Raw genomic sequence first — 14256 nt, 5'->3', positions numbered from 1 at the left:
GGGAGCAAGGGATGGGACAAGAGGAAATGGCCTCAAGCTTTGCCAGGGGTGGTTCGATAAGAATTTCCTCATGGAAAGTGCTGCCCAGGGAGGTGGTGGAGTCCCTATCCCTGGAGGTGTCCAAGGAAGGCCTGGACGTGGCACTCAGTACTCTGGGCTGGTGACAAGGTGGGGATGAGTCACAGGTTGGACTTGATGATTTTGGAGGTCTTTCCCAGCCTGGATGATTCTGTTTAATTCCTGACTGACCCAAGTGCCATTCCAGGCTGCTGGGCTGGGGACAGCCCTGCTGTATCACAGTGTGAGCTTTTAGGCCAATTGCATTTTCTCTTTTTGAACTAGCAAACCCCCCACCCCCTCCAGCCCTTCTGTGTGCAGACACAGACCCTGATCCCTTCCCAGCTGTTGAAGCTTTCCCAAGCTTTATGTGCAGAAGGAAAAGGGGGGTTTGGCGTTTTTCATGCATCTGCTTCTGATATTGTTTCAATTTTCCAGAGTGCTTTAATCCCTAAGAACAGCTGCCAGGTCTGGCCTGGAATGCCCTGGAGCAGGGGCTGAACTTGGCACTAGGTGTTTTGGGAGGAGGTGCTCATAGAATCATGGAACTCTGTTTTGGGGGGCAGCAGGGCATGGTTAAAAACTAAGTCCCCACTGTTTCCAGTGTGGATGTGCCACAAGGCTCTGCATTGTGTTGTGGCAGGTGTGGGACAGAGCAGGACGTGCCTGCAGCCCTGTGACACTGCCACCCCCCAGAATGGCATCTACAGCAGGGAAAAGCACTTGTGTGAAGGGGAAAAAGCGGGGAAAAGGTAGTACTAAAAAGCAGGTGAAAAAAAAGCAGTGGTGGGGACAGAAGGTGTGACTTCAGAGAAAACCTCTCAGGTGACATCCAGAAACGAATTGTCTCTTTATTATTAAATAATTAACACTCCAGTGATTCAAAAATTCCCCAGCAGCTTGAACTGGAATGGGAATGGGGGGCAGCCCCCCCCACCCCTGGCTTGTCCCCTGATTAGCAGAGATTTTATGGAAGACTAAACACAGCCTGCAGCAGCTGAGGATCACGGCCAAGGGAACAGTGGCTGGGGAGGAGCTGTGACAGGAACTGGATGCTCTGTCCGGTGGGAGCTGGAAAACACTCTCCAGTCTGTCCTGGCCTGACCTTCATGGCATTCAAGCTCCTGCTCCATGGAACCAGTGCCTCTGAGGGGCTCTGGTGTGGATGGCTCAGAAGGAGGGAGATCCAAACAGGCACCTACAGACGCTGAGCTCGTTGGATGTGCTGGCACGAGCCCCCAGGCCCTCGGACACTTGCTGGTGACACTCATGGCTGGACATCCTCTAGTGATGTGATGAGGGGTGACAGGAGCACCCTCCTACTTGTCCTTGGCATCCAGCTGGAAACAGAGACCCCAGTGCTTGCCAGGGAGCATCCAACATTCCAGCCCCCCAGCACCATCCCCACAGAATCCTGGAATCCCAGGATGGTTTGGCTTGGAAGGGAACTTAAAGCTCATCCATTCCCACTCCTGCTCATGGACAGGGACACTTTCCACTATTCCAGGTTGCTCCAAGCAACTGGTTTTCCTCCATCACTGTTGCACCGGCATTATCCCTCAGGGATTCAGAGCAGCACAAGCATCAAGCCAAGGGCTGGCTGGTCCCCAAAATGTTGGTCTGAAAAAATAAAAAACCTGGCGAAAAGGCTAAGAATTCCTACTCATTCCTGCTGCATAATCTGGGGGAAGTAAGAACAACCTGGATGTTACAATTGGAATCTTGAAGCTAGATTTTATGAAGTCACGTTTTGACAATGTATGCCTAAAAAATACAGCTGTGTTTGATGTCAGATGTGGAAAAAACCTCCCAGTGGTCTAAAGGAATGTAGTAATTAACATCAGCACTGAGCTCTGAGTAATTATGAACTTGTTCCCCTGCAACTTCTCACTCCTGAAGATCCCAGAGGGTTAGAGATGTGAGAATGGTGGGGAAAAGTTGATTTAAGGATTCATCACTGCCAAGTGGAGCAGGAGCAGTAACCCCACTCCCTCTCTGGCCACAGCAGCACTGGCTGGGTCTCAGCACAAATGGAGCCTCCCTTCCCTCTCTCCTACTGCTTATTGCTCCAGAAGAACATCTGGAAGTGGAATCACAGCCATGAAGGGACTGTATGGGTGAGAGTTCCCAGCCCCTCACAGCCAAGGGAAGTGCTCCCTGTGGAACATCCCAGTTCTGTGTTGAGGCTCTGCTGCCTCACAGCCCAGCCCTGCTGGACAAGGGCATCTCCTGTCTTGTTACTCCCACCCCCTGGCATCTGCACCTCCAGCTACAGCTACAGGCTTTGCCTGAGAACAAATCACACACCAGGTGATGTAACTGGAAGCTTTTCAGTCCCTGAGGGGGTCACTGCTTTTAGCCCAAGTCCTGTCCTTTTCCATGTTCCTAACTCATCTGGTACTGGCAGATCCATGTCTTCCCACAGACATAATCACTGTGCTCTGCCCTGGCACACTGGTTGTGAAACAGCACTCAGGTTTGGGTGGGAATGAGGTTTTTTTTTTGCACTTTTCTGTGCAATGTGACCCCAGCAAGCACAAAGCCGCTCCCATGCTTAACTCCAGCACAGGGAACGCAGGGGCTGAGGGGGGAGCTGGGGGTCTGAGCCTCTTCCCACCTTCTCTTTCTCCTTCTGGATCAGTGTTTGCATCTCCTCATTCCAGCCCAGCAGCTCCACCAGCTTCTCGACGCCGCCGACCACGTCCCCGAGCTGGGCCACGTCGTTGTGGCGCTGCTGCCACGCGAAGGGGCCCACGAGCTCCCGGTTGATGAGCACCCGGGGCACGGAGCTGCGCACGGCTCCGGCCAGGCTGGCAAAGGGCTCCACCTGCGGAGGGAACCCGGGGGGCACGGGGACAGTCACCCTGCCAGGGGCACCAGTGCCCAGCACTCTCGGCTTGGAACCGCTCAGCCACCCCTGCTCTGAACTGGTCACAGTGCCACCAGTCACCCGGTGGCCTTTCCTCAGCTCTCCAGGTGCCCACCTGGCTTCCAGAGGGTCTCTCAGAGCACCTCCACCCTATTTCTTACCCCCCACCTCAAATTTCACCTCCCTAACCCATTTTCTTGCCTTCTCTAAGCCCTCTCTCCCCTCTGGAGTCCCTTCAGACCCTGTTTTCCATGTGAGTTTTTCCCTTATTCCCAGACCTCCAGGGATGTCCCGATGACGAAGAGCAGGTCTGCCATGGGGAAATCTGTGAGGTGCAGGAGGAAGCGCTGCGGGAGCTGCTCGCCGAAGAACACGATGTCAGGCTTGACAACGCCGGTGCAGACAGGGCAACGAGGGATCCTGTCCCCCATGACATCTCCCTGAAGGGAGAGACCCCAAAACTGCCTGTCAAAGGGACCCTGTTCCCCTGAAAGAGAGGCCCCAAACCTGCCTGTCACAGGGGTTCAGAATCACCACATGTCTTCAGAGCAATGCCCAGCCCCAACCTGGTCCCCTCCATAAACCTCTTGTCCCCAAGGGCAAAAGAGCAGGTTTAGACCTGTCATTGCTGTAATAATTAATGCCTCCTTGTGTTAATTGTGTTGGTGCCCGTCTGGGCCCACTCACCCTGAAGTCCTCTCCAGGGAAGTTCCTCTGACACACCGTACAGGTGGCAGTGGCAAAGGTGCCATGGGCTTCCACCAGCCTGTCAGGAGGGATCCCAGCCACTGGAATACAATGTGTGGGAAAGGACTGAGCCAATGCCTCCCTGTGTGCATGTCCCCAGTCCTGCTTCTCCCCTCAACTCCTGCTGCTGCTGCTGGAGATGGGAAGCGGGAGCTCACCTCTCTCCAGCCCGTCGATGTTCTGGGTGTAGAGGCGCAGGAGCAGCCCCTTGTCGTGCAGCAGCCGGAGGAAATAGTGGGCGGAATTGGGGCGGTAGTTGCCGGGATAGAGCTCCTTGGCCAGCATGAAGAAGGGCTTGGGGTTGACGAAGAAATACCCGAGCTCAAAGATGGCCTCGGGGTAGGGGATGTCATACTGCTCCAGGTTGCTGTACAGGCCGCTCCCGGGGGACCTGCGGGGACAGGGGGCAGCTGAGAGGGGCTGCAGTGGGACCTGGGCTGGAGACAGAATCCCAGGATCAATGAGGTTGGAAGAGACCTCCAAGACCATCAACGGGTCCAGCCTGTGATGCATCATCACCTTGTCAACAAGGTTATTCCTAGGACACCTCCAGGGATGGTGACTCCAGCACCTCCCTGGGCAGCCCCATCCAATGTTTAATCACCCTTTCCATGGACAAAACCTCAGCCCTCCAAGGACACACAGGATAGAGGCATCACCTGAAGTCCGGGATGCCACTGGGCGTGCTGATCCCGGCGCCGGCCATCACCACCACACGCCGACATTCCTTCTTCCGGAGCAGCTCGGCCACATCCTTCAAGGTGAGCTTCTGCTTCCCCTCATCACCTCCCCACCAGCCCAAAATGGCTCTGGCTGCTGTGCTCAGACAGAAGGGCCTGGAGCCTTGGGTCCTGCTCGGCACAGGGGGAAGCACAGCACTGAGAGAACTGACAGTGACTTTGGTTCAGGGGGGAAGAATCACCCAAAAATTCCACAGAAAGCTCTTCTCTGGGCAGGATTGCGCTCGGGCTTCACTGGGAGAAAGCTTGGCTGTTAGTCCAACCTAAACCCTGGAGCAGACGTGTCCCTCAGCAATTCCTTATGTGGATCTAAAATACCAAATCACCGGCCCTCCTGTGAGGGGGTATTTTTGGACAGGGATGGACACAAGGTTGGATCCACACACTGGGAATCCCCAGTCCCAGTGTTGATTTACACTCCCCTGGGATCCAGGAGACCCTCCTGTATCCTGAGTTCAACAAGTTTCTCTCAGGGTGATGTGTCACCCTGTCCAGGTGAGCAAGGTGACAGACACTGTCATGTCCCTGTTCCCCCCTTGGGCTCCGTGTGTCCTTGTCCAAAGGAATCACAGCCCTGTGCCCAGCTGGGCTGGGAACAGCCATTGTCATATGGGAACAGTCATTAGCAGTTCCTGAACAGTCATTATCAGCAGGGAACAGCTTCTCCCAGAAAATTAGTGCTGCTGGAGCATGGCATTGTGCACAGTCCAGACCAGGCATGGGGAGAGCCAGGAGAGTTTGGCAAGCCCGAGGAGCAAGGACAGAGCTGGAAGTGTTTCCAGGCCTCAGAGGTCAGCTCTGCCTTCCTTGGGATGTGACTGTCCCTTTGCAGGGACATGACATTGCTTTCCCAGGGGTGTGACACTGCCTTAGCCTGCTGTCACAGGGATGTGGCTCTGCCTTCCAAGGGATGTAACACTGCCTTCCCTGGGATGTGTGACACTGACTGCCTAGGGAGGTGTCCCTGCACTGCCTTTAGCTGCTGTCACAAGGATACGGCTCTGCCCTGCCAGACCAGGTTCCCGGGGAGCTGAACTCACAGTCTTGGAAAAATACTGAGCTTTCCCTGGCAGATCCCTGCTCTCCGGGCTCCCAGGCCAGCCCTGGCTCCCAGCGCGCTGTCCCTGCTTAGACGGGGACGGGACATCCTCCATCACGGGAGCACATCCCATCCCAGCCCCGATCCCCACGCTCCCGTCCCGCAGGGATGCTCCAGCCGCCAGCCGGGCATTCCCCACCTACCTCCCGGCTCCGCCGCCGGCCGGCCCCTTCCCGTGCCCGCCGCCCCGTGCCGCGCTGCCGCCGCGGCGGGGCCCGCGCTGCCACAGGCTCCTCCGGGCTGCAAGAGAGCAGAGCGGTGCTGGGGGCGGCCCGGCCGTGCCGGGGCTCCCCCCGCGCCCGGCGCTCACCGGCCGCCAGCAGCGCCCGCGCCCCGCGCTCCATGGCCGCTACCGCACTGCCGCGAGCGCGCGCGCCGCGCCCCCGCCGCCCCGCCGCCGCTCACCCCGCCCGGGCTCGGTCCGGCCGTGCGGGCGCGGGGAGCGGCGGCGGGGGAAGGCCCGGCGGTCGGCGGCGCGGCGGCGTTGCCGTGGCGACCGCGGGGCGCGGCGGGACCGGCGCCAAGCGAGTGCGCGGCGGCGGCGGGCTCGGGGCGTTACGGTACCCGGCGCGCCCTGCGCGGCCGGAAGTGAGTGCGCACAGCGGGCACGGCGCGGCCTGCTCGCCCCGGTCCCGGCCCCGTCCCGGTCCCGGCCCCGGCCCCGTCCGGGCCCCGCCGCCGCCATGAAGGACGTGCCGGGCTTCCTGCAGCAGAGCCAGAGCGCGGGGCCGGGCCAGGCCGCCGTGTGGCACCGCCTCGAGGAGCTCTACAACAAGAAGTGAGCGGGGACGGGGTGCGGGGGGACCGCCCGTCCCGGGCCCCGGAGCCCCGCGCGGCCGGGCCCGCCCGGGCCCGCGTCCCTTGAGCCGCCTCGGTAGCCGTCCGGGAGGTGACCCGGCGGTGTTTGCCCTGTCAGGGGTTCCAGCCCCGGCTCGCCCCCGATCCGAGCCCCCGTCAGCCGCTGCCGGGCGCGTCCCGGGCCGTGGCACGGCGGCTCACGGGGCTGTTCTGTGTCCCCAGGCTGTGGCACCAGCTCACTCTGCAGGTGCTGGACTTCGTGCAGGACCCCTGCTTCGCCCAGGGAGATGGGCTCATCAAGGTGAGCCGACTCTTCCCAGCTTTCCTGGTGTTTTGTACCAGGGAAAACTCAGCCTGCGGCTTCTCTCTTTCTTAATTCTCTTGGAGGATTACTGACCTTTGTGGGTTCAGCTTCGGGGGTGTTTGCACTGGCTGCTTTGTTGAAATTCTGCTAAAGTTAAATGTCTTGGGTTCAGAAGCTTCACAGTGATTCTTTACTTCACTTACCTAAATTTTTTATCTTTAGGAGTTGCAAGGAGATTTTTTTTTTCATTCCATATTTTAGTAAGTGCAGGATGGGTGTTCATTGCAAGAAGCTTATGGGGATAGAATTAAATAAAATTAGCAGTTCCGGGTTCTGAACAGTGCTGGACTTTCTTTATGGGATGCCCGATTTTCTGGAATAATCATAGGATTGAGGTATTTGAATGGTGTGGGTTAGAAGAGACCTCAAGGACCATCATGTTCCACCCTCCCTGGAAGGGACACCTTCCACTAGCCCAGTTGGCTCACAGCCCTGCCCAGCACTTCCAGGGATGTTCAAATGAGCTGGAATAGAGAGGAAACATAGTGAGGAGCTCTGAACCCGGGTGCCCTTTGCCATGAGTGTCCCTGTCCTTGTCCCTGCAGCTCTACGAGAACTTCATCAGCGAGTTTGAGCACAGGTGAGTTACTGGGGGGGCTTGGGGGTCACTTGGAGGGGCTTGGGGTCACCTGGGGGGTATGAGGGACCCGTGCTGACTCTGAGCTGCTCTCTGCAGGGTGAACCCCCTGTCCCTGGTGGAGATTATCCTGCACGTGGTGCGGCAGATGACAGGTGCGTGTCCTCCCCTCTTCCCTGTCCTGTTGTGACCTCTGGAATGTGGCCAGGGATGGGCCAGTCTTGGATGGGGAGGTGTTGTGCTTCTGCTATGTCGGGAAGGGAAAGTGCTGGCTTCGAAAGCATAGGTTATTGATGATTCCTGGAGTAGGAAGTCCACAGCTTCTCTGGAGAGGTGGTTGGTGGGGAAAAGGCCAGCTTACCTGGCAGCAGCTGCTGCAGGCTGAGGGTACACCATGGAAAACCCATATTCCAGTCATCAGGAATCCTGTCAAAGGTGGCTTGGTAAGCGAGGTTTAGCTCCATGAGAGCTGCTCATTTAAATCTGTTTTTCCCTCTACTCCAGATCCCAATGTGGCCCTGACTTTTCTGGAGAAGACCCGGGAAAAGGTATGTTGGAAGTTGCTCTTGGTGAGTTTTGCCTCTCAGCAAGCCAAGAGTCACTGGCACGTGTATCACCTGTGCTGGAGAGCAACACCTTTCCACAGGGATCTGAATGCAGGAATATGGTCACAAGGGGCATTTGTCCAGCCCCTGGAGCACACCTGGCTGCAGGTGACGCTCTGAACAGGTCCCTGTGTCCCTGCAGGTGAAGAGCAGTGACGAGGCTGTGATCCTGTGCAAAACAGCCATCGGGGCCCTCAAGCTCAACATCGGGGACCTGCAGGTCACCAAGGTGAGCGGTGGCCTGGGATGGGGAGTTTTGGGGTGCTGTGACATTTCTTGGTTATCCCAGCTCCTGGTCCTGAGGGACTTTTGAGCTCGCCAGGACCTGTGGTGGTGTTGTTGCCTGAGCCCCAAGCACATGGGGTTTGTCATCCTAGGCTGGTTTTAAAATCATCTATTAAACCCCAAAATTATGTTTTTCAGGTAGGGCAGCTTTGAGTCTCCTAGAGCAAATGCAGAGGGATGGGTTTGGGTGATGGAATCCTGGAATGGTTTGGGTTGGAAGGGATCTTGAAGATCACCCAGTCATGGGCAGGGACACCTTCCACTAGCCCAGGTTGCTCCGCCCTGGCCTTGGACACTTCCAGGGATGGGGCAGCCACAGCTTCTCTGGGAAACCTGTGCCAGGGCCTCAGCACCCTCCTCACAGGGAAGGGTGTGGGAGCGATGGTGGCCTTGCCTGGGATGTCACCAGGGATCCCTTGAGGGGGTTGCCATCCTTAGAGCTGGGAACTGTAAGAGCCAGGTCTTGTCCTTCCCAGGAGACCATCGAGGAGGTGGAGGAGATGCTGAACACCCTGCCCGGGGTGACATCAGTGCACAGCCGCTTCTACGACCTCTCCAGCAAGTACTACCAGACCGTGGGGAACCACGCTGCCTACTACAAGGATGCGCTGCGCTTCCTGGGCTGCATCGAGGTCAAGGACCTGCCAGGTAACTCCTCTCCAGGGCTAATCCCACCTTCCACACTCCGCTGCATCCCCCAACCCAAATAAATGCCCTGGCTGAGGTTTTCCCTCTGTGTCGTTTTGGCTGTGCTGTGGTGGATCCGAGGTCTGGCTGGACTGAGGAGTGACCTTCAAGGACCTGCTCCTGAGTTGTACTGGGAGGAAGAGGGGGAATGCCCCTGCCAGAAGTACAAGTTTGTTCCAATTCCCAAAAATCTTCACTCTGGATTCAAAAAGCAGCCCTTTTGTGCTGTGGTTACTGCAGGCTCCTGAATTTCAGGCGCCATGGGGGAAGATGAGAGCTGGGAATAGTTTAATGTAGGTGAGGGATGGCTTGATAGAGCTTAAAGTGGTGCTTTATCCAAATTATTTTCGGTTTGAGTTTTGTTGTCATCCCAATTACTTTTGGTTTTATTTTTTTATCCGTAGTGGGTTTGGTTTGGGTATTTTTTCATCCAAATTATTTTTGTTTTTGTTTTTTTTTTCTTCCAGTATCAGAGCAGCAGGAGAGAGCCTTCACCCTGGGGCTGGCCGGGCTGCTGGGAGAAGGCGTCTACAACTTTGGGGAGCTGGTGAGTGCTGCCACATCCCTTCATCCCTGGAGCCCCAGGAGCTGTTTTTTTCCCCTGCTGACAACCTCCTGCCTGTCCCCTGCAGCTGATGCACCCCGTGCTGGAGTCCCTGCGCAGCACAGATCGGCAGTGGCTCATTGACACCCTCTTCGCCTTCAACAGCGGCAACGTGGAGACCTTTCAGGCCCTCAAGTCAGCCTGGGGGCAGCAGGTGAGGGCTCTGGGACTGCTGAAGGCTCAGGCTTGGGATTTCCACCTGACACTTGGAGTCTGTGGACTTTTTCTTAATCACCTCTGCCTCATTCCTGGCTCTGGAGCACTGGTACAATTCTGATCGGAGCCTAGGAGTGGTTATTCCATCTTGATACACATAATTAGTTTTCTTTTGGCTTCCCTTTGGAGTGCTTCCAGTGGAAAACAGTGGTTTTCCTTCCTGTTCTGGGAAGTGTGGGGGGAAACAGTGATGTTGGATGTTACCTGCGCTGGCAACACCAGGAATCACTGGCATAGCAATGGATTTGTGAGTTCACTGGCACTTGGATTGTTTTCTGGGACCATTCCTGGCTGGTGGGTGGGCTGTGGTAGCCTTCTTCCTCTTAAATAAACTCTCCCAGGGATTTATTCCTCTATGTAAAGCTGTTCTGCCCCAGGATGGGGAGAAAAATGTAATCTTGACCTGATTTGGTGCCTTTTCTCTCCTCACAGCCCGACCTGGCTGCAAACGAAGCACTCCTGCTGCAGAAGATCCAGCTATTGTGTCTCATGGAGGTGAGTTGGGATGTGCTCAGTGTGTCTGGTCACTCACCTGCAGGAACTCCTGGATACAGGAATTTCAGTGTGGATTTGAGCTGGTGATGGAGGCACAGGCAGGTGCCATGAGGGAAAACACCTCATGCTGGGCTGCTTGTCCCTAGGTTTGGGAGGGCTCTTGCATGGAGTGCCAGGACAAGGGGGAATGGCTTCTCTAACAGAAAGTTAGGTGGGATATTAGGAAGAATATCTTCCCTGTGGGGGTGGTCAGGCCTTGGCACAGGTTGCCCAGAAAAGCTGTGGCTGCCCCATCCCTGGAAGTGTCCAAGGCCAGGTTGGACAGGGCTTGGAGCAACCTGAGATAGTGGAAGATGTTAATTCTGTGATGTGGAGGAGGGGAAGAGCAATCCTTCGGGGATGGTGTCTGCAGTTTGTTCCAGGGTGAGAAAAGACTTTTAGAACAGAGTTCAACACCTTTGTTTCCCTGAGGGACTGAGGGTCCTTTCCCTGATGGATAATCTGAAACAGTCCCTTCCTGTCACTGGAAGGCTCTGCTGTCACCATACTAGTGTAAAACATTCTTGTTTGAATTACTTTGATAAACATGAGAAATGCAGTTTCCAGTGCAGAGTGAGACTGGGCAGGGCAGCTTGGGGGAGGCTCTGTGAGCTGTGGGAATCCCTAAAACCCTGTGGGGGTTGTTTTTTTTTTGGTTTGTTCCCTGGATCCAGATGACTTTCACCCGCCCAGCCAACCACCGCCAGCTCACCTTTGAGGAGATTGCCAAGAGTGCCAAAGTCACCGTCAACGAGGTGAGTTTGGGGTTAGACACCCTTGGTAATGTCCAGATTCTGGAGCTCTGAGAGTGCCTGGGTAGACCTGAACCACACAGAATCCCAGAATCATTTAGGCTGAAAAAAAGCTCTGATATAATCTAGTTCAGCCTGTGCCCAGAGCACTGAATGCTACATCCAGTCATTCCTTGGGCACCTCTAGGGATGGGGACTTCAACACCTCCCTGGGCAGCCCCTTCCAGTGCCTGACAGCCCTTCCCATTAAAAAATTATTCCTGATTTTCAACCTGAACCTCCCCTGGTGCAGCTTGAGGCTGTTTCCTCTTGTCCTGTCACTTGGTCCCTGGGAGAAGAGACCAGCTCCCATCTGCTGCCTGGGGACAGTTGGGCTCTTCTGGCTTTTTCCAATTGCCTTGTTCTTCCTTAGATTTCAGAGAAAAGAAAATAACTCTAGGTTTTTTTAGGGGAAAAAGAACTAAAAAAACCCTAAAATCCAGTTTTAGGGAGAAGAACTCCTCTTTGCCAAGGTGCTGAGTCCCAAGGCAGATCTGTCACCTGAAAGGGGACAGCTGGGAGAGCTGCTGCCCTGGATTCTGAGGGGATCTCATGTGAAGATGCCAAGTTTTATTAATCTCAGGGAAAATGGGGTGGTCTGGGTCATTTCCCAGGATTATCTGTGTCCCCAGGTGGAGCTGCTGGTGATGAAGGCGCTCTCGGTGGGGCTGGTGAAGGGCAGCATCGACGAGGTGGACAAGAGGGTGCACATGACGTGGGTGCAGCCACGGGTGCTGGACCTGCAGCAGGTAATGGCCACCAGATCCAGCTGGGTCAGGGAGAGGTGACCTGGGAGTGACACCAGAGCCAGGATGAGTCATGGCTTGGGAATGAGCCTCCCTGGGGGCTTGGCTTTGCCCCCGATGTTTCACCCAGAAACCTCCCAGGAGGTGGGACAGGACAGGGCTGGCACATCAGTCCCTTGTGAAAGCCACACAAATACCATGGAACACAGAAGCCATGGTTGTGTTTTCTAGAAGGATCCAGGCCTCATTCCCAAATGCATGAAACAACCTCTGGGAGTTTCAGGGGTGTGGGAGGCACATTCCTCTTGGGAAGAGAGAAGGCCAAGATATAATGGAGCTGTTGAGTTTCTCAAGTTCATCCTTGTAACACTTAAGGAGACTGTGCAGGGTGTCTTTACCTTCAAACCCAAAAATCAGTGTCTGGAATTCCAGCTGCAGACAATTCCTTTGGTGCATTTCAGTTTAGGCCAGCTGGTAGAAGCTGTTAATCCCAGAATCCCAGGATGGTTTGGGTTGGGAGGGACCTTAAAGCCCATCCATGGGCAGGGACACCTTCCACTAGAGCAAGTTGTTCAAGCCCCATCCAACCTGGCCTAAAACACTTCCTGGGATGGGGCATCTCCCTGTCTCAGTGTGTGGGGCTCTGAGGGATGTTTTGAGCTCTCAGGTGTGGGAAGGAGCCTGTGGGCATTCCCAGGAACTGAGGCACTCTGTCCCTGTGGCCTTGCCTTGCAGATCAAAGGGATGAAGGATCGCCTGGAGTTCTGGTGCACAGACGTGCGGAGCATGGAGATGCTGGTGGAGCACCAAGCCCACGACATCCTGACATAGAGGAGAGAGTGATTCCTGCTGCTCCTGAGGCCAGCAGCACTCAGAGCACTGACTGTACTGAATCCATGGAGGGGTGGGTGGGCAGAGCAGGAGGACGAGGACGTGGCCTTTCGCTGTGTGACCCTTTGGTGCTCGAGCCAAGCTTTCCCTCTGCTGGCACGGGTGACTCTGATCCCTGATCCCAGAGCTGCGTCCTGGGGGGATGGATCACTCCTGATCCCTCCTGCCTCCAGCTGCTGTAGGAGGGTGGGATCCTAGTGCAGGATCCAAGGGGTCTTGGCCTTAGGGGACACAGCCTGTCCTGCTGCCCTCTCCCCCTGCCCCTGCAGCAGCCTGAGGCAGCATTCCCCAAATCCTCTTCCTCCCCTAGCCCTGCTTCCCTCTGCCCCTCCTCATCTGCAGCAGAGGCAGTGTTTGCTCCATCCAAGGGTTTTCCCGGGATTCCTGGTTAGTGGGTGTGTCCATACACTTGAGGGGGTGGGTGTCTTTCACCAACGCTTTGTGCCCAAGTGAGGTGCAGTGGCATTGCCGGAATAAACGTCTCTGCCTTCCCTTTTTGGGAATTCTGTGTCATCTCCGTCCCTGGCAGCTGAGCTGATGACAATTCCTTTAAAAACGTGTTTCCAGGGTCAGGCCTTGCCACTCCTGGGATTCAGGAGCTTTCCTCACCAGTTTGGTTCTCTGGTGTCATTAGCAAATGTCACTGCTGGAATTTTTGTACTTTTCCTGCTTTTCCTGCCTTGACTGAGGGTGTTAATCCAGCAAGAAAAAGAAGGGAGCATGTGGCTGATGCCAGACTGGTGCAGAGATGCCTCACACAAAGGAGACAGACTTTGAAAAACAGGACAAAATGGAATTGCTGGAGTCTGTACCTGCTCACCCTCCTCCTGGTGCTCTCCAGGCCCTTCTGGCTGAAATTCCCTCCTGGATGGGGAGGGGTTGCTCTGTGCCCAGTGCCTGCCTCTTCCCTGCCCAGCCACTTGATTTGACTTGACCAATTCCTGCTGCATCCTGTCTTCCAAGGCTTACTCCTGGTGCCACTTTAGTGACTTCAGGAAAGCGTATGGAAGGTGTTCCAATCAGGAAAATATTCCCATTATTTCATAGGTAAGGACAGGAGAAGCTTTAAAGGAGCACAGTCTCCTTCCCAGTGCCATGTCACATCTCATCCTCATTCCCAGGGTTGTCACTACACTTAGGAAACAAAGGAAACTCCACTGGAGTCACTGAGTTGTGGGGCTGCTGCTGCTTGAGATCAGCATCCAAAATCTGGAATATCACTGTGGGAAGCAGTACCAGCTTCTCTCAGGAGCACATCTCCCGTGCTGTGGGAGCACTCCCCTGGCCGTGAAGCTCTGAGCAGCTCCTGGGAATGAGGGTCAGATCTGCAGAACTGTGACAGCTCCAGAGGCTTTTCCAAGACACCTGGAAGTACCCCTTGCTACCCAAACCTTCCACGTGCTGGCTGCTTCCCTGGCACAGGTAATTTGGGATGTGGTGGCTGGAGAGGCCCTTCCTACAGGGCAGGGAGTGGGCAGGTGTGCAGCCCGCAGCCTGTGGCACCCTTTTAATGTCACTCCCAGCCTTTGGGTGTTTTCCTGTCGGGAATTTACCTTGGAATGGCTTCCTTGCTTGTGCTGGGAGAGGTGCCTGGGTGCACGCAGTGCTGCAGCTGGTGGAGGCTCCAGAGGGAATGTGCCTTCCCA

General features: G+C 55.7%; 2 protein-coding genes across 3 annotated transcripts; one reads left to right on the top strand and one right to left on the bottom strand.

Annotated features, from left to right (window-relative positions):
* Positions 1-888: 888 nt before the first annotated feature.
* On the bottom strand, positions 889-5871 carry SIRT3 (sirtuin 3). Of its 2 annotated transcripts, XM_031505115.3 has the most exons (8): positions 5823-5871; positions 5656-5752; positions 4333-4524; positions 3832-4064; positions 3614-3714; positions 3205-3366; positions 2675-2884; positions 889-1397 (listed from the first exon to the last, which is right to left on the bottom strand). In XM_031505115.3, the coding sequence occupies exons 1-8, from the start codon at positions 5854-5856 to the stop codon at positions 1377-1379; spliced, it is 1050 nt and encodes a 349-aa protein (XP_031360975.2). In that variant the 5' UTR covers positions 5857-5871; the 3' UTR covers positions 889-1376. The 2 variants fall into 2 exon arrangements, with proteins under 2 accessions (XP_031360975.2, XP_085436137.1); XM_085580011.1 differs by lacking the exon at positions 3205-3366.
* Positions 5872-6090: 219 nt separating this feature from the next.
* PSMD13 (proteasome 26S subunit, non-ATPase 13) lies at positions 6091-13113 on the top strand. Its single transcript, XM_021524741.3, has 13 exons — positions 6091-6290; positions 6533-6611; positions 7220-7254; positions 7351-7406; positions 7756-7799; positions 7999-8085; positions 8618-8789; positions 9296-9375; positions 9461-9586; positions 10081-10143; positions 10857-10937; positions 11606-11722; positions 12455-13113. The coding sequence occupies exons 1-13, from the start codon at positions 6196-6198 to the stop codon at positions 12548-12550; spliced, it is 1131 nt and encodes a 376-aa protein (XP_021380416.1). The 5' UTR covers positions 6091-6195; the 3' UTR covers positions 12551-13113.
* Positions 13114-14256: the final 1143 nt, after the last annotated feature.

This window comes from Lonchura striata, chromosome 5 (genome assembly GCF_050655825.1).
Source record: "Lonchura striata isolate lonStrDom1 chromosome 5, ASM5065582v1, whole genome shotgun sequence".
In the NCBI taxonomy this organism is placed as follows: Eukaryota; Metazoa; Chordata; class Aves; order Passeriformes; family Estrildidae; genus Lonchura; species Lonchura striata.
Note: the sequence above shows the minus strand (reverse complement) of the source record. Positions and strands in the feature narration are given on the sequence as shown.

Excerpts from the sequence above, each read along its gene's own strand:
- SIRT3 (XM_031505115.3), bottom strand. The coding sequence starts at position 5,856 with ATGGAGCGCGGGGCGCGGGCGCTGCTGGCGGCCG. Across the intron at positions 2,885-3,204 it reads TCATCGGGACATCCCTGGAG|GTGGAGCCCTTTGCCAGCCT; the intron begins GTCTGGGAATAA and ends TTCCCTCCGCAG. Across the intron at positions 1,398-2,674 it reads TCCAGAAGGAGAAAGAGAAG|CTGGATGCCAAGGACAAGTA; the intron begins GTGGGAAGAGGC and ends CTCTGTTTCCAG.
- PSMD13 (XM_021524741.3), top strand. The coding sequence starts at position 6,196 with ATGAAGGACGTGCCGGGCTTCCTGCAGCAGAGCCAGAGCGCGGGGCCG. Across the intron at positions 7,800-7,998 it reads TGGAGAAGACCCGGGAAAAG|GTGAAGAGCAGTGACGAGGC; the intron begins GTATGTTGGAAG and ends GTGTCCCTGCAG. Across the intron at positions 9,376-9,460 it reads TCTACAACTTTGGGGAGCTG|CTGATGCACCCCGTGCTGGA; the intron begins GTGAGTGCTGCC and ends TGTCCCCTGCAG.